The sequence below is a fragment of the Abramis brama genome (assembly GCF_963993115.1).
Source record: "Abramis brama genome assembly, chromosome: 3".
NCBI lineage: Eukaryota > Metazoa > Chordata > Actinopteri > Cypriniformes > Leuciscidae > Abramis > Abramis brama.
The window spans coordinates 59,256,144-59,276,478 of record NC_139965.1 but is presented as its reverse complement, the minus strand read 5'-3'; the positions used below and the strand labels follow the sequence as shown (position 1 = coordinate 59,276,478).

General features: G+C 38.1%; 1 protein-coding gene across 1 annotated transcript; it reads right to left on the bottom strand.

Moving 5' to 3' along the window:
* Positions 1-739: 739 nt before the first annotated feature.
* On the bottom strand, positions 740-18,603 carry scamp2l (secretory carrier membrane protein 2, like). The gene is made up of 9 exons (XM_084108607.1): positions 18,399-18,603; positions 15,956-16,033; positions 15,385-15,459; positions 10,463-10,577; positions 10,016-10,144; positions 7,853-8,012; positions 4,029-4,130; positions 2,663-2,780; positions 740-1,757 (listed from the first exon to the last, which is right to left on the bottom strand). The coding sequence occupies exons 1-9, from the start codon at positions 18,537-18,539 to the stop codon at positions 1,629-1,631; spliced, it is 1,047 nt and encodes a 348-aa protein (XP_083964733.1). The 5' UTR covers positions 18,540-18,603; the 3' UTR covers positions 740-1,628.
* Positions 18,604-20,335: the final 1,732 nt, after the last annotated feature.

The window sequence follows — 20,335 nt, the reverse complement described above, 5'->3', positions numbered from 1 at the left end:
ACGTCACAAATGACAACAACGTGATCATATGATCGTAAGAAACGAAACTACTGCTGGAATACTGTATTCTGTTGTAAGCTATAGCCTATTCTGTTAATAAAATAAATAAAATAAAAAAAGTCATTTTATAGGATGAATATTTATGTTGGCATGAGAAAGCCAACATACTTTTTTTATTTAAATTTATTGGTTACACTTTATTTTATTGTGCCCTTGTTACACGTTACATGTATTTACTATAGTAATACCTATCTATGAAATTATACATACATGCAGCTAACCCTAAACCAAACCCTAATCCTACCCTAACCCTAGTAAGTACATGTAGGCTAGTTCATTAATATTACTCATTACTTAAACGTATAATTAGCCTACATTGTAACAGGGAAACATTAAAATGAAGTGTAACCGACTTGCTGATTTAAGCCTATTCTCCTTAAGGAATTCATGTTGCCTTTGGCTTGCTCAGTTGGGGATATTTGGGGATATTTAATTTAATTAATCAATCAACAATACTATTGATCAGCATTACCAAACGTGGACGTTTTCCACTAGAAACAAACACTGATGTATTATTTTAATTTAATACTGTGAAGCTGCTTTGATACAATCTGTATTGTGAAAAGCGCTATATAAATAAACTTGACTTGACTCATGCATGATTTGGTAATCATTAAAGAATCCTTCAAGACTAGACTATATCAAAATAAAACAAAACGTACTAGCATGACATAATCTTGATATTTCAGCTCTTTCTGAGTCAGTTATGCTTTATTTTCTTCTTTCACTTCTACTGACTTTAAAATGTTTTGATTAAATATCGCTGACATTATTAACTGATGTTGGATACATTGTTTCGACCTAAATTCAAACATTAAACAGAATTCAAAAAGTACTCAGATTGTAAAAACCTTTCACATAATATTAAAGTTGGATTGTATGTTTATCAAAATAAGTTTATAGACCACTTTATAATATATCCTATAATTTAATACATTATATACTGTATATATAGAAACAGCAATGAACAACATAATCTGAATACGTTTATTCAACAATAACTCATAAAACAGATGTCCACCCAATTGAACCACAGTAAAATAAAATCGATTCATTTATAAATATATACATATTTTGTTCGTAATTAAGAACACTGCAAAATCATCACGTCAGTTTGAGGATGTAACAAACAGATAAGCAGAACTTCAGCGTATAGATAAATGTGTTTCTTGTTTGTTCAAATATTGTAAAACCATAACTGAGATTATCAGATGACATTCAATACATTCAGCTGGACTAAATCAAAGAGTAGAATAATTCAACATACAACGATATGAAAGATTTCTAAATACATATAACAGGGACAATAACTGGAAAGTGGATTGACTATTGTAACGATGTCGTAACATCACATAAAATTCAATTAAATAGTGCCGTTTGAAACACTAACTTAATGTAACTTTTGCATAAAACCACCTGTATATATTGCCTTCATTACATGAGGAGTACAAGTCTCACCGATCGAGAGCCAGGTAACTTTCACCTAAACATGTTTCCAGTATTGCAGCTTCGAGAAGGCCTGAACACAGCTTGTCCTTGCGCTGGAGGTTTGGTGTTATCTCTGGATGTTACTGAAAGGCTGAAGTGGCGGCTGTGGCGGCGGCGGACTGGAAGCTTCGGTTAGTGACGACACCTTGAGAAAACTCGTCCTGGGCCTTCTGGAAGCTCGCGCCCGTGTGCCTGTACATGGAGTGAACCTGAAAACACACAGCAAAGTCAGTGAACAAGAGAGTATCGGATGCAGAACGATGAAGCAGAATCAAGTCCATCAGCTTCAGTCGTTTCCTCTTCGTGTGTTCCTCATTTCATTCGCCAGTTTTGATTTATATGCAGTTTGATGATCGTGTTATTTTACACGCAAGCAATGCTTCTATCACTTGTTTCTGCGTCTTCTTCACTGCTCTTTTAATCCAAAGAGTCTGTACTCTTTCAGAAGATGCGGAACAGCAACATTTTTGAGGAAAAAAAAAAACCTCTCCGGGTCAAAATGACCCGAACACAACATATAATAAAATATATATAGTTGAAAAACTTGAAAAGTTGTCTTGGCAATAACCTGAAATAAGTTTAAGTTGAAGCACTTAAGTTATTAACTGGAAATAAATAAAAACCCTAACTAAAGCTTAAAAAAAAATTTGACCTAAATGTTAATTTTATATATATATATATATATATATATATATATATATATATATATAAATAAATAAATAAATATTATTTATTTTTATATATATATATAAAAATAAAAAATAATATATATATATATATATATATATATATATATATATATATATATATATATATATATAAATACAAAAATTATATATATATATATATATATATATATATATATATATATATATATATATATATATATATATATATATATATAAAAAAAAAAATATATATATATATATATATATATATATATATATTTATATATATAAACTAATAAAATGACAAAAGCACATAATGAAACTCTAAAAATTAAACTAAAATTAACTTTGACAAAGTAAACATAAAAATAAAAGATAATTCAAAATATTAATAAAACCATAATAAAAAATGTAAAATATGTAAAATAACACTGTGTCCAACTTACCATTTTGAGTAAGACGACGGCCAGCATGGCGTTGACCGAGAAGAAAGCAGCGACCAGCATCATGAAGACTGACACGGCTTTATTAATCCCGATCACAGTGATCGCCGTGATCCAGCCACTGACACACAATCATATCAGCACATTACTGATCATTCAACATCTACATGCGCAATTTAATATTCAACAATATTACTGATCTGACACCATTATATGAGAACTGAACTGAGCTGGACGATGACATCACTGTTTTCTACAGAGCGGCTATATATATATATATATATATATATATATAAAAATGAACTAAATTAATAACTTTTTTACACCAAAAATGAACCATCACTGAACTTACTTAAGCTGGACTGTGACACTATTTTCTTCTAGAAACAAACTGTGTCGCATTATTATCTCTGTAAAACTGCTTTGAAACAATCTCTATTGTAAAAAGCACTATATAAATAAAGGTGACTTGACTTGACAAGCTTACAAAACCCACCAAACATACAATATGATCAACTTTTTGGTTTAGTAACCCCACACCTCTCCTCAGCAAGCACACGATTTCAGCTATCATTCATTTGAAATGATGGTTAGAGATTTGTAGGATATTAATAGCAATGGTTGAGCAATGGTTGCCTCAGCAAGAGCTTAAGAAGAAAGTGTGAATGTTACGGGATATTAAACTCACGATATGATATTATTGCGATACTCAGAGGTATGATAAAAGGTTAACAATGTTTTTTACTGTTGATTAAAATGCTAAATCTGGTTTTACATTGTGTGTGTAAATGAATATTCTTGTACTTAGTGCTGGAAACCCAAAGCACAGGACAATAGAGACACCAGAATAACAATATTCATGATTCTGAAGCTGAAAAAACAGAATTATTTTAGACGAACATGCTTGCACTCTTTCACTGACTACATATGTTTAAAATAATGTAGGACACTTTTTACTGGTAACAAGACATTTGACATTATCAGGACCCACAAATATTCCCCCATTGCATTATTATGCATTATATTCAACATTATATATAGCAGTTTAATGTAGTACTGACACTAAAACTCAACTAAAACCGAAATTTCCATTTTGGGTGAACTATACACAATACATATTGTCACTATCTACAGAACATATTGATGCACCCCTAGTAAACAGAATGAAAGTGTAAGTGAAGAATGCACATTGCTGAGAAGAGTACAGGATGATTCAGCAGAGTCACACTCACAGAGAGAGACCCGGAAACCCAACACACCGACAGATTACGAGGAGGCGATCAGTCTAAGAAACATGCCGAGAGGAAGAACACGTAAAGATTCAGATCACACACGTAAACCAGAGCGATCCACAGACGGAGAGACTCACCTGTTCCCCCAGCCAGGGATCCCCACGCTCTGAATGATGTACGTGATTACTTGGAAGGAGAAAATGAAGAAGAAAAAGAAGAAACTGAAGGAGCTGTCAGATCTGCAAAACAAAAGAAAAGAAAAGTTATAGTTGAGATGATGATACTTTCTGTTGTGTAACCTGTCAATAATCACCCTTTAATGACTAATATTATACATTCAGTGTGGGTGTAATACATACATACATATATATGTATATATGTATGTGTGTGTGTGTGTATGTATACATACATTATATATATATATATATATATATATATATATATATATATATATATATATATATATATATATATATATATATATATATATATGTGTATGTATGTGTGTGTATGTGTGCATGTATGCATGTGTATGTGTGCATGTATGCATGTATGTATGTATGTATGTATGTATGTATGCATGTATGTATATAATACATACATACATACATGCATATACACATATTTATAGTTATACATATACACATATACAATATATAAACTGTAAATAAGTATACACATCATTTTGATTTTGCACTGATATTTTGGGCTATTTTGCTTCCATAACTTGTCATCTTTCAAAGTAGTGGAAAGAAAGCATCCAACACATTTAAGTGTTCAATTTCACTGTGTGCGTCTTTAAAAGCTGTTTTCTCAAAATGAGTTTTTTTTTTCTCCTTCAGAAATCTGCACTTTAGCAGCTTTACAGACACCAAACTTTACAGCTTTATTCATATCTATATTCTGAAGGTTTTTACAGAGAGGTTTGTTCACACATCACAGGCCAGATTTAAAGGGATATTTCACCGCTGGAAAGATGAATGTGTATTTGAATTGGGTCATTTATGAAGTAGAAATGTGAAATTATTTTAGAAGTTGGTGCCTTCTAGACTGAGAAAAGCCAGAAATGTATTTTTGGCTCATGTGGATGAAAGACAACAACTCCCAGAATGCACTTGCTTCGCTGCCCTACGAGGACACTCCCAAGCCACTTCTACCGGTTACAGAGGGCAGTATCAGAAGAAATGACACAACTAGGCTACTAGTCGACTCGAAACTGAAAAGACGGCGTTTTATCGTGAGATACCCCTATGGGCGGGTTGAAGATATGCGGGACGAGCTCCTCCTACTGGCTGGAGTCTCTCGCCTCTGGACAGAAAAGCCTCTGATGACGATAAATGAAGATTTTTGTGTCATCTGAGTTTTTTTTCCAGACACACAATACAGAAATCTCTCGTCTCAGGCGGACATGAGGGAGGGAAGCACGGTCATTCGAAAATACAACCGGGTTTCTACTGATACAAAGCTCAATGCTAATCAGTGAAGTATCCCTTTAACATTTCATTCCTAATAACGTGGTGTTTTTGTATGGCTGTAGACAGTATTTTCTGATTTATGGAGTGATAAACAGAGAAATCCAAAACAAAGATCAAATGAAACAAGATGTTTGAATCAGCTTTGTTCAGTGTTCAGATTTCTGTTCTGGAAATCTATGCAAATTAGTGCATATTTAAACATAATATTTCAAGAAAACTTGTAACACAAAACAACTGTCCTAATGTACTGGGTGAACTATAGTGATATCTATTAGTTCAATGTTTTTACCCCGTTCACCGTTCGACTTTGCCTAACAAACTGTTATGACTGTCACTCTCTTTATTGTAATGTAAAAAAGATAATGATATTTCATGGTAGTATTTGTTGTACCACTTTATATTTAAATTTTAAGGGAGGGTGAGGCTAAAAAATAATGGTAACACTTTACAATAAGGTTCATTAGTTAATGTATTTACTAGGGGTGTGACGAGATCTCGTGTTACGAGATCTCGCGAGATTAAAACGCGACGAGATTTCTCGTCGAGGTGAAACTTTGTCTCGTGAGTAAAAAAAAAAAAAAAAAAAAAAACTTTGTCTCGTGAGTTGTTGTGATGTCAGCGTGATGGAGCGTGAGGGTGAAATTTGTATTGAAGATGCCCCTGCCACTTTTAAATCATTTGTGTGCCGTGCCAATCACACACACTCCGCACACACACACACTCACTGTCCCTCGCTCACTCACTCACTCGCGCGCACACTCACTGTAACCGCACTCTCACTCACACTCAACCCGTCGTGGAGGACCGTTAAAATTAAACATGCTAGTCTTTCTGTCCTGAAGCATCACAGATGCGTAGGTTGTCGCCCACTATGACACACTATACGAAATGAAACGATCGAATCTTGCGTCCCGACGCCCGTTGTACTTTACGAGTCTCCACGAAACGGATCGTGCCAAAATCGCGCTAAAATAGTGTAATCTGAACCAGGCAGGTAATAAACATTTGACCTATCACGCAAAGAACCTATTAAAGCACTAAGACATGGGAACAGTATAGCTAACATTCACATATCACAAGTCATATCGACATCGCAATATTAAACAATGTTATCGCACATCGCAGCTTTTCCTCATATCGTGCAGCCCTGCCCAAAGGTCTCAACTGCTGCCAGAAATCGTCGACATGCTTATATTCTTGAAAAAGAACATGACCATATCTTAGGCTTATCTTAGTTAATTTATCTCTTTTTCATGCTTGAAGAAAAAAAATGTTTCTGTTTGAACTTGTAGTTTTGAGAGAGCAGTAGGCTACTTTGATTATGGATACACACTTACTGTTTGCATTTAAAGTGTTATTTCAGTTATTTATATTTATTTTATTTATACTGTTTTATTTTTTTATGTTCGATTTGTGGAAAGGAGTTAGATTTCTCATGTGAAATCGTACAGGGAGAAGTAGAGTTTATAGCAAATCATTTTGCAGTGTTTGCATGTCCTTTACTGCATAGAATTCATTAAAATAGAAGTAAAATAACATTCATTACAAGTTGATTTCAAAATGCACATAAATTGTTTTGCATTTTGTGATTTTCAGTTGAATAAAAGACTATTTTCCATTCATATATTTCATCATTGAGGATTTCTTAAAAATTGTGTAAAAAATCTCGTCTTGTCTCGTTCTCGTGAACCCAATCTCGTGTTTCGTCTCGTCTCGTGGAGTAAGCGTCTCGTCACACCCCTAGTATTTACTAACATGAACTAAGAATGAGCAATACATTTGTTACAGTATTTATTAATCTTTGTTAATGTTAGTTAATAAAAATACAGCTGTTCATGTTAGTTCACAGTGCATTAACTAATGTTAACTAATACAACCTTTGATTTTAATGACGTATTAGTAAATGTTGCAATTAATATTAACTAGAATTAATAAATGCTGAAGAAGTATTGTTAAAAAAAAAAAAAAAAAAAAAAAAACCCTCCCCTTTCCCTCTTAACCTCACTTATCGGGCTTATGCTACTCTGAATAATGCCTGAACTTTGTATCTTGAGCACTTCTTGCGCTGCTTTTTGTTTTTGCCTCTTCATGATGACTCGCTTAATCTAGTCCTACTTTGTAAGTCGCTTTGGATAAAAGCGTCTGCTAAATGACTACAATGTAAATGTAAATGTTCATTCTTAGTTCATGTTAACTAATGAACCTTATTGTAAAGTGGGTTACACTTTATTTGAAGGTGTCATTGTTACAGTGTAATTATATATTTAAGCACTGAGTAATATTAATTAACTACATGTACTTACTATAGGGTTAGGGTAGGATTAGGATTAGGTTGAGGGTTAGTTGCATGTAATTGTGCATAATTTACTGTTATTACTATGGTTAGTACATGTAACATATGTAACAAGGACACTGTAAAATAGTGTTACCATAAAGTATTACCAAAATAATAATGTCACAATGCAACATCTCAACATTGAACTCACTTAAAGGCCTTGTAAACGGGTCGGTACCAGCAGAGGAACGCGACGGGAGTGAACAAAAGAAACCAGAGGATTGCGAGTCCGAAGTCAACTCCTCGTGTCGTGTCGACAGAGAAATACACCAGACAGGCCAGCAGGTTCAGGAACAGCGTCACACTGTGGTCTGTGGAACAACAACATGTGCATTATTATCCAGGCTTACAGAGCATGAACATTTCCTCAAATGTTTGCCAACAAGCATTGCTACTAGCATACAACCGTACTTCTCAAACTATTTTGCAGCATATAGTATGCAGGGGTTAAAAATCTTTTGGGCCAAACCGCATTCCACAGCCTGTCACACACCCAGTTTAAGAGCACTTTTTTCTTCTTCTTGTAATTAGGAGTATAGTGAGTATATGCTTAACCTTCACAAATGAAATACTCAAAGAACATTTGCATTTAAAGAAATGCGTTCTATTATTTACACACTTTATGATATTTCTATGTTTTCAATCTAATGCTTACAAGACTTGACTCTTTGTGATGTAGTCATACAAATAATTAACCATTTGCATAACTTAAACATAATCAAATAATAAAAGCCAACAAAGCTTTTGCACAGTACACACATCTTTTGCATGCATGGAATGCTCGGGTGACATATTACACTGGATACAATTAGTATAAAACTTCATGAAATGCATGAAATATTCAGAATGCAAATGTTAAAACATTTTTATTTTTACACAAATATAATTATAGCAAGAAAGTCTGTAAATTTGTAATTGTAACTGTAACCTAAATTATTCAACCCCCATTGCAAATCAGGTTTATTGGCAAAAAATTTGAACTTTTGAACTTCAACATTCTGGTTGCCACTGAAGTCCATTGTGTGTAGAAAAATCCTGAAATATTTTCCTCAAAATACTTAATTTATTTTCCACTGAAGAAAGAAAGACATGAACATCTTTGATGGCATTGGGGGGAGTAAATTATCAGGAAAGTTTCATTTCGAGGTGAACTAATCCTTTAAGCCCTATTCGCACTGGATTGGAATTATCTGGGGACCTCGTGTGAGTTAGAAATTACTCCCCCACATCTGAATTTCGTGTGGCGCATTGGCACGGGATAAGCGAAGCTTGTGATTTTACTCGAATTTACTGTCAATAGGCTATTGCTTGGAAATGTCTTGTCGTTTTAGGTCTAGCTGTATGATATATCATAAACAGAAGAATGTTCCTTACCCCTGCTATACATGTCATCCATCTCCATCTAATCATTCTTTATGTTTTTGCTCTTCTGATGGTTTTCAGCTTTCTCTTTCTGCAAATTGTATAGTTGTATGGTGTATAGCGATATGACCCAGCACCCAAAATACTATCAAAACACTCCAGCCTCCATTCTTCGTGAAAAATAAAAAAGCGCACCGGAAACAAAAACCTCAAAAAAAATTATAAACGACCCTCCAAACCACAGAGATGCCGATTCGCACAGGACTAATATTATCACAGGACCTCGGGGTGTTCGGCGAAATATGGTAGGGCATTTGCGGGGGAATTTTTACTTTACAAATTACAGACATGGCCGATTCGCACGGGATTAAGATCACAGACGACCTCCGCAATTATTACAAATGACTAGAGCTCACCAGGTAATACTAATCCAGTGCGAATCGGGCTTTAGTGTTCTGCAGAAGAAGTCCTGGAAGATACAGTGGCATCACAGTCACATGACTTGAACCCCATAGAAAATCTCTGGTGGGATTTGAAGGAGGACGTTGCATCACACAAACTCAAGAATATTACTGAACTGGAGGCCATTGCTCACGAGGAACGGGCTCAGATTCCTCAGAAACGCTGCCAGAAGCTGGTGTCTGGTTATACAGCTCGTCTGCAGCAGCTCATAACAGCAAACGGGTGTTTTACTAAGTGCTAAAGATGCTTGACATGAAGGGGTTGAATAATTTTGAGACAGCAGAAGTCATTAAAAGTTGTATTTTAAGTGGAATTTGGGGAAACCACTTGAAACATTTGTTGTGTTGAGCTATTTCAATTACTTTTGTTTGATTTGTTTATTGCACACAGCTGAAAGTCTGTACATTTTGCCAATAAACCTAAATGGGGGTTGAATAATTTTGATTGCAACTGTATTCCATGTTATTCCATTAAGTCTGTGTTCACTTACACATCCAGAGGTAGTACATCATCTTGCAAACCCGTTGATATTCCACAGGAATTTCTTCATTAAAATCCTGATAAAAGCAAGGTTTTATGGGGAGAAACCTGGGCAAAGGTGGCCAGTTGTTTTCTTTACCTGCAAGCAAACATTCCTTCATGTCAAGAGTGCAGAAGAACATCTACAGAGTGAGATCAGAGCTGTAGTGTTCAGTACATCAATGAGCTCATTGTTTCTGCATTCAATTATTACGTTGTTTACATTAATAAACTTTTAGCTAACTGTGATTTTGTATATGTACAATTCTGAAATGCATAACTTAGACAGTTCCCTCTGATAACAGAGCACTCTAAATTGTAATGTGGACTCATACACTTTCTGTGAAGCTGCTTTGAAACGATGTGTACTGTGAAAAGCGCTATACAAATAAACGTGAAGTGAATTGTAGTGTCTCACCTCGTGCAGTGTCTCGATCCCGAAGCTCCTGTTCTTTACGCTCCAGCTCCGCTGCTTTCTTCTCCAGCTCCGCTTGCTGACGGATGAGCTCCGCCTGTCCCGCTGCGACACCAGCCTGATGAAGGAACCACACACACACTTACACACTAACACGCTGCGACACCAGCCTGATGGAGGAACCACACACACACTAACACACTTACACACTAACACGCTGCGACACCGGCCTGATGGAGGAACCACACACACACTTACACACTAACACGCTGCGACACCGGCCTGATGGAGGAACCACACACACACTTACACACTAACACGCTGCGACACCAGCCTGATGGAGGACCCACACACACACTTACACACTAACACGCTGCGACACCAGCCTGATGGAGGAACCACACACACACTTACACACTAACACGCTGCGACACCGGCCTGATGGAGGAACCACACACACACTAACACACTTACACACTAACACGCTGCGACACCGGCCTGATGGAGGAACCACACACACACTAACACACTTACACACTAACACGCTGCGACACCAGCCTGATGGAGGAACCACACACACACTTACACACTAACACGCTGCGACACCGGCCTGATGGAGGAACCACACACACACACTTACACACTTACACACTAACACGCTGCGACACCGGCCTGATGGAGGAACCACACACACACTTACACACTAACACGCAGCGACACCGGCCTGATGGAGGACCCACACACACACTTACACACTAACACGCTGCGACACCGGCCTGATGGAGGAACCACACACACACTTACACACTAACACGCTGCGACACCGGCCTGATGGAGGACCCACACACACACTAACACACTAACACGCTGCGACACCGGCCTGATGGAGGAACCACACACACACTTGCACACTAACACGCTGCGACACCGGCCTGATGGAGGAACCACACACACACTTACACGCTGCGACACCGGCCTGATGGAGGAACCACACACACACTTACACACTGCGACACCAGGCTTGATGGAGGAACCACACACACACTTACACACTAACACGCTGTGACACTGGCCTGATGGAGGAACCACACACACACTTACACACTAACACGCTGCGACACTGGCCTGATGGAGGAACCACACACACACTTACATGCTGCGACACCGGCCTGATGGAGGAACCACACACACACTTACACACTAACACGATGCGACACCGGCCTGATGGAGGAACCACACACACACTTGCACACTAACACGCTGCGACACCGGCCTGATGGAGGAACCACACACACACTTACACGCTGCGACACCGGCCTGATGGAGGAACCACACACACACTTACACACTGCGACACCAGGCTTGATGGAGGAACCACACACACACTTACACACTAACACGCTGCGACACTGGCCTGATGGAGGAACCACACACACACTTACACACTAACACGCTGTGACACTGGCCTGATGGAGGAACCACACACACACTTACACGCTGCGACACCGGCCTGATGGAGGAACCACACACACACTTACACATTAACACGATGCGACACCGGCCTGATGGAGGACCCACACACACACTTACACACTAACACGCTGCGACACCAGCCTGATGGAGGAACCACACACACACTTACACACTAACACGCTGCGACACCAGCCTGATGGAGGAACCACACACACACTTACACACTTACACACTAACACGCTGCGACACCGGCCTGATGGAGGAACCACACACAAACTTACACACTAACACGCTGCGACACCAGCCTGATGGAGGAACCACACACACACTTACACACTAACACGCTGCGACACCGGCCTGATGGAGGAACCACACACACACTTACACACTAACACGCTGCGACACGGGCCTGATGGAGGAACCACACACACACTTACACACTAACACGCTGCGACACGGGCCTGATGGAGGACCCACACACACACTTACACACTAACACGCTGCGACACCGGCCTGATGGAGGAACCACACACACACTTACACACTAACACGCTGCGACACCGGCCTGATGGAGGACCCATACACACACTAACACACTAACACGCTGCGACACCGGCCTGATGGAGGAACCACACACACACTTACACGCTGCGACACCGGCCTGATGGAGGAACCACACACAAACTTACACACTAACACGCTGCGACACCAGCCTGATGGAGGAACCACACACACACTTACACACTAACACGCTGCGACACCGGCCTGATGGAGGAACCACACACACACTTACACACTTACACACTAACACGCTGCGACACCGGCCTGATGGAGGAACCACACACACACTTACACACTAACACGCTGCGACACCGGCCTGATGGAGGAACCACACACACACTAACACACATACACACTAACACGCTGCGACACCGGCCTGATGGAGGAACCACACACACACTTACACACTTACACACTAACACGCTGCGACACCGGCCTGATGGAGGAACCACACACACACTTACACACTAACACACTGCGACACCGGCCTGATGGAGGAACCACACACACACTTACACACTAACACGCTACGACACCGGCCTGATGGAGGAACCACACACACACTTACACACTAACACGCTGCGACACCGGCCTGATGGAGGAACCACACACACACTTACACACTAACACGATGTGACACTGGCCTGATGGAGGAACCACACACACACTTACACACTAACACGCTGCGACACCGGCCTGATGGAGGAACCACACACACACTTACACACTAACACGCTGCGACACCAGCCTGATGGAGGAACCACACACACACTTACACACTAACACGCTGCGACACCGGCCTGATGGAGGAACCACACACACACTAACACACTTACACACTAACACGCTGCGACACCGGCCTGATGGAGGAACCACACACACACTTACACACTTACACACTGCGACACCAGGCTTGATGGAGGAACCACACACACACTAACACACTTACACGCTGCGACACCGGCCTGATGGAGGAACCACAAACACACTAACACACTAACACGCTGCGACACCGGCCTGATGGAGGAACCACACACACACTTACACACTAACACGCTGCGACACCGGCCTGATGGAGGAATCACACACACACTTACACACTAACACGCTGCGACACCAGCCTGATGGAGGAACCACACACACACTTACACACTAACACGCTGCGACACCGGCCTGATGGAGGAACCACACACACACTAACACACTTACACACTAACACGCTGCGACACCGGCCTGATGGAGGAACCACACACACACTTACACACTTACACACTGCGACACCGGCCTGATGGAGAAACCACACACACACTTACACACTAACACGCTGCGACACCGGCCTGATGGAGGAACCACACACACACTTACACACTAACACGCTGCGACACTGGCCTGATGGAGGAACCACACACACACTTACACACTAGCACGATGCGACACCGGCCTGATGGAGGAACCACACACACACTTACACACTAACACGATGCGACACTGGCCTGATGGAGGAACCACACACACACTTAGACACTGACACACTAACATCAACCTGAGAAGCTGTGTTTGAGTGCCTTTGGGAGGATGTGTAATCAGTAGCGTTTAGGGGTGTAACGGTACATGTATTCTCCAGATCAGAGCAAGCCACACAACTCCTTGTCCAAGCTCTTGTTCTCTCCAGACTGGATTATTGTAATGCTCTCCGCCTTAACAACTGATCCAGAAAGCAGCAGTGAGTTTCATCAGTTTGCACTGGCTGCCAATAGCCACTCGCATCAAATTCAAGGCACTGATGTTTGCCTATAAGACAACCACTGGCTCTGCACCCCTATACCTAAACTCACTAGTTCAGACTTGTGTCCTCCAGAAGCTTGCGTTCTGCAAGTGAACGACGCCTCGTGGTGCCATCATCCCAAAGAGGCACGAAATCACTCTCACAGACCTTTGCCTGAACTGTTCCCAGCTGGAGGAATGACCTCAATTCTGAACAGCTGAGTCTTTAGCCATTTTCAAAAAATGTCTAAAAACACATCTTTTTCTTGCTCATCTTTATGTGATTTCTTGAAAAAGCGTAATATTGAACTTTGTGTATCCGCCATTGTCACCGCATGTTAAAGTCCTACTGAAGTGCCTTGGAACGCGCAGCTTTGTATGATGATGGGTGACGTAATCTCCACTGAAACGGGAAGCTAAGGCGGGACATATTGAATGGCTCCTCCCCCTTTTCAATTAGCCAATAGCGTTTAGTTTACCTCACAGACTGACAGCATCATGGAAGCGAATCCGAGCGCTGATGATACGTTGGATTCAATAGTAGAGGATTCATTCATTTCATTCTTAACAAACGTACAGTTGGAAAACGGAATAAAACTCAAACCCATATTGCTCCGTAACGTGACAATGGTCGCTTCGGCCAGGTGGTATTTACAGTATAGGGGGCGGAGCTTTAGATTCTAGAGAGCATTTGATTGGACAGAATATGTGATGCAGCTGAAGTCCGGAATGACCCATGACCCATTTTAGTGGAAGTGAGAGACTGTATGTTTTGAATGCTTATATCTCCTAAATGTGAATTTTGCCATTGTTTTGGAAAACACCAGCTAACTGATAAAATTAAAGCTAACATATTCATACTTAAAGCTAAAAAAAAATTACATTTTGATTTCAGGGGGCCTTTAAAGAACTCTCACACACAAAGAAAATGACATCGCAAGCTACGATGGCGGAGATGTAAATGTACCAAACTCCTATCGAACCGTGACCAGCAAAACAGCGGCACGTACCGAACCGGGACTTCTGTGTGCCGTTACACCCCAGCAGCTTTTCTTCTTTCATGCTGTATTATGATAAATATGAATCAGCATACAAATATTATGGTTCTGCATGAATATTGTACTAACTTGTGGACTGGGCTCCACAGTCGTCTGGAGGACCGCTGGCTGAGAAGCGACTGAAACAGGGATGGTGCTTCCACCCTGAATAAGAGAGAGGGAAAATATTCAATTCAAACTCTTAGCTTGTGATTTCATTCAGTATAAAACACAAGTGTTCCAGTGGAAAACTCAAAACTTCCTAAAGGAATATATTATCATAAATTGGAATAATTCCTGAAGGAATCAAACATTGAAAAAAGGAAAGAGAAATGAACTTCTCAAAACAAACTAAAGTGTGGGGATTCCAGTTTATCTACTGTAGTTTTTAATAGGACTTATATTTGATTATTTTAGGTTTGAGCAATAATTTGGCATTCCTTTACCATTTTTGACTTCTTATAATTTTAAGTCAGTCTTGAAGATCAAATCAAATTCTGAATAAATGTCAATCCCGTTTCAAATAGGATTTCAACAGGATCATTTTGGATCCACATTATGACAGAGGAATATGATCCTGTTGATATGCATGTACTGGACACGAGGAACTGAGAAGTGATTGTTGGTTTGTAGGATGAGGATTGGAAACGGTCAGGCTTACCAGAGCAGCGGCTGTGAAGGGGTTAAACTCTCCGACGCCCTCGACTGCAGTGCTGGTCACCTGAGTGACTGATGGATCCTGCCAGGCACAACAAATATCACTTGCCTATCATTAAACACTGTATGTTATGAACGTTTTTGGGTGCCAAAGCATTCTTTAAAGTGACATCTCTCAAAATATTCCCATATGATATTGGCAGAGCGTGTTTTTCCCCTCCTCTTTCGCAAATTAAATGCAGCCGACTATGGCAAGCCGTTTTGACTTTTATTCATTCCCAGGATATGATATTCTTGATATCAATTTTCACTAGTTAAAATGCTAATTCTTGATATCAGGAATTAGATTTCTAATAGTAAAAAAAGTGAATTCTTGATATCAACAATGACGCCATCACTTGCAGAAATCAAATTCTTCATATCAAGAATTAAATTTCAACTAGTGAAAACTGTAATTCTTGATATCTGTAAGTGTATTTTCACTATGGCAAGCCGTTTTAACTTTTATTCATTTCCAGGATATGAATTCTTGATATCAACGATTCAATTTTCACTAGTTCAAATTATAGTTATTGATATCAGAAATTACATTTTTACTAGTTAAAATGCTCATTCTAGATATCAACAATTGAATTTCAACTAGTAAAAACTATAATTCTTGATATCTGTAATTGTATTTTCAAAACCTTTATTTTTGATATCAAGAATTCAATTGTCACTAGTTGAAATGTCTATTCTTGGTATCAACAATTGAATTGCTACTAATAACAATGTTCATTTTTGATATCAATAATTCCATTTTCACTAGTGACTGTTAATTTCTGATATCATGAATGTGATTGTTACTAGTAAGAAAGCCATTTTAGATATCTGAAATAATATTGATATCAGAAATACATTTTCAGATATCAAAAATTAACATTTACTAGTAGCAATTCAATTGTTGATATCTGGAATATACATTTTTACTAGTAACCACGTAATTCTTGATATCAGGAATTCACATTTTTACTAGTAACAATGTAATTATTGATATCAAAAACTATATTTCTACTAGTAAGAAATACAAAGCTGGTATATTAAATTCAATTCTTGATATCTAGAATGAGCATTTTAACTAGTAAAAATGTAATTTCTAATATCAAAAATTGCCATTGTTACTAGTAGAAATCTAATTCCTGATATCAAGAACTATAATTTGAACTAGTGAAAATTGAATTGTTGATATCAAGAATTCATATCCTGGAAATTAATAAAAGTTAAAACGGCTTACCATATTTTCACTAATTAAATGTCACCAAAGGCTGCCATTCAAATTAATTGTTACTAGAAATTTCAATTTCACATTTCAGCTATGCATTTCTTACTAGTAGAAATATAATATATAATAATATAATATATATATAATTTTTGATATCAATAATAATCAATAATAACTGTTACTACTAGTAAAAATATAAATTCCTGATATCAAAAACTAAATTTTCACTAGTTGAAATGTATTTCAACATGTTAAATTTGTTATTTCTGATATCAATAATTAGGAGAGTAATTTCAGATATCTAAAATGCCTTTCTTACTAATAACAATCACATTCATGAGACTAGTATGTGACACTTGTGATTATTGATATCAAAACTGAAAATGTTTCTAGTAGCAATTCAATTGTTGATCAAGAACAGACATTTGCACCAGTAACCATGTAATTATTGATAAATTAAAAATTATGATTTATCTTCTGGTAAGAATTGTATTTCTGATAGTTAAAATTGGAAGAAATCAATTCTCGATATCAACAATTAATTTGAATGGCAGCCTATGGTGACATTTAACCAGCTAAAATACAATAACAGACATCAAGAATTATAGTTTTTACTAGTTGAAAATTAAGTCTTGATATCAAGGTAATTCAAGGTGTTTCTGTGAGTGATTACGTCATTGTTGGTATCAATAATTTACATTTTTACTAGTAGAAATCTAATACCTGATATCAAGAATTAGCATTTGAACTAGTGAAAACTGAATTGTTGATATCTGTGAATGAATAAAAGTCAACACGGCTTGGCTTAGCCGACACGGTAAATAAGATGCACCTGTTGGATTTGTATAGGCTTCGTGCACTTATCGCGTGAAGTGATGGATCAAAGTTTATGCCAAAATGCTCGGTTCTCTACATAATGATGATAAACAGTGTTAAAATGCTCACGACGGCAGAAAAAAAACTAAATTGTTATATTTAAAGACAACTTAAAACAAAAACAAAAAAACACTTCCTGGATCGTCATCGGAAGGTGATTGGCTTGTAACCCGAACAGTGAGATTTGATTGGCTGAGCCCTCTCACGCTCACCTTTCTCCGGTGACTCCGAACCAAACAAACAGGTTCACAGTGAAAAATATAAATATATTACATATTACCTAAGACATAATAAATCATTAGGTATTTACCTGGAAAGGATTGACATCAACTGGTTCGGCAAAGGGGTTGTTATCGAATCCAGACATCTTGTCGTGCGGCAAGCACAGGTGTTCTCGTGCTCCGTGTACCTGCCAGCGCAACTCACTGACCGCTGCGCATGCGCGGTGCATTCATTCATGACGTCACTGCAGGGCTCTAGTTTGGATCTCATCTCACTGTGAACCAGCTCTGCTTACACACACTACTCGAAATGAATACTTCTTGAGTTCTGATGAAGAGTTAAACTAATAAACGTGCACTAACATAACATTTTAACAACATGGTATTATGTGGAGACTTGCAAAAGGGAAGAAAACAGTATGTTTTTTTGTTTTGTTTTTTTTAACCTGCAATTCACAGCTATTCATGCCTCTCTCTCTCTGTCTCTGGTGAAATCAAAATAACTCCGCACCTTTGGCAGCGGTATTACAGGTTTAACAGCTCTGAGTCTGACACGATTACAATTCCTTTAGGCCGGTGTCATGACAAACCGGGTCTCTAACAACTATCAGTTAATGATTATACTAAGTACATACGAGCGATATTAATTTAAAATATGTATAGGTTACTATAGTGCATAATAAAACAAATTGAACGTTTCTTTCACTTGATAAACTGTTAATTAATTAATAAATAATAATAATATCCAATTAAGTGAATTATTCAACATCATTACATTTTTTTTTAAATGAACTATTTAGGCATTTAACATGTAATTACAGTAATGATGATTGTGAATCATGTAGGGTAAGTGAAAATGCGTGTATAAACTAAGCTATCAGGCTAATCTGGTATCTGTATGCTATGCTATGCTAGTACATAAGCTAACTAATTAATGGTCATAACCTAGTTCAAAAAGCATTTATTTGTTTTTTTGGTAGGAATTTTAATCAGGCACTAGAGAGTACCTATTAAAAGTAATTTGAGCCATGGGATCGCTTGGGGTCCTAACAGAACCCGATTTTGAGGAGGACCTGATTTGTCACCACACCTGATGCACTCTTTTTGTTAACCCCATAAATTAGGAATTATTCAAAAGCTTAAACACAAAATTTATCCTGTGAAAACCGTTTTTAAATTGGACATTGCGTTCTCACATAAACAATACTTTAAAGCCTTTTTTGACAGGCTCCTCCCACTAGTGGGCGGTGTCATATTTAAATTTTTTAATAAAACTTTCTAATCTTGACAATACACCTATCATCAGAAAGGTCTGAAACTCAACGTTACATATGTGACAACTGTTTTGTGACAGAAGTGTATTAAATAGATTTGTTACAGGAGAATGCATAAAAAAATTATATAGAATATGTGTCACCTGGTGGCTATTTTTGGTATTACGCCTAAATAAAATCCCATAGGAACTTCAATTTTTGTGATAACAACTTGGTTAGACATTATAAGTTACAAAATTACATTACATACAAAATATATATTTTGTATAAATATAGATGTAGATGTTTAGTACAGTACATTTGCTTTACAGTAAACTTAAAGGGGTGGTATAATGCCCTTTTCACAAGATTTAAAATGAGTCTTTGATGTCCCCAGAGTGTGTATGAAGTTTTAGCTCAAAATACCCCACAGATATTTTTATATAGCATGTTAAAGTTGTCACTTTTTGAGGGTGAGCCAAAACACAGTTTTTGTGTCTGTCCCTTTAAATGCAAATGAGCTTCTGCTCCCGGCACAGGGGGCGGAGCTACAACAGCTTGTGTCCTTTTACCTCACACTGAAAATTAACTGAATTTCAAAAACTTTTAGCCTTTTATGTTCAAACTGGAGTCAGACAATGATGGAGAGACTCAAGAAGTGACAACATGTAGACACAATTTCTGAATGGTTAGTTCATGAATTTATGCAGCTGATGTGTAGTTATCTTCTAGTCATTGATTAGCATATTCTGTCATGATAATCTATAAATCGT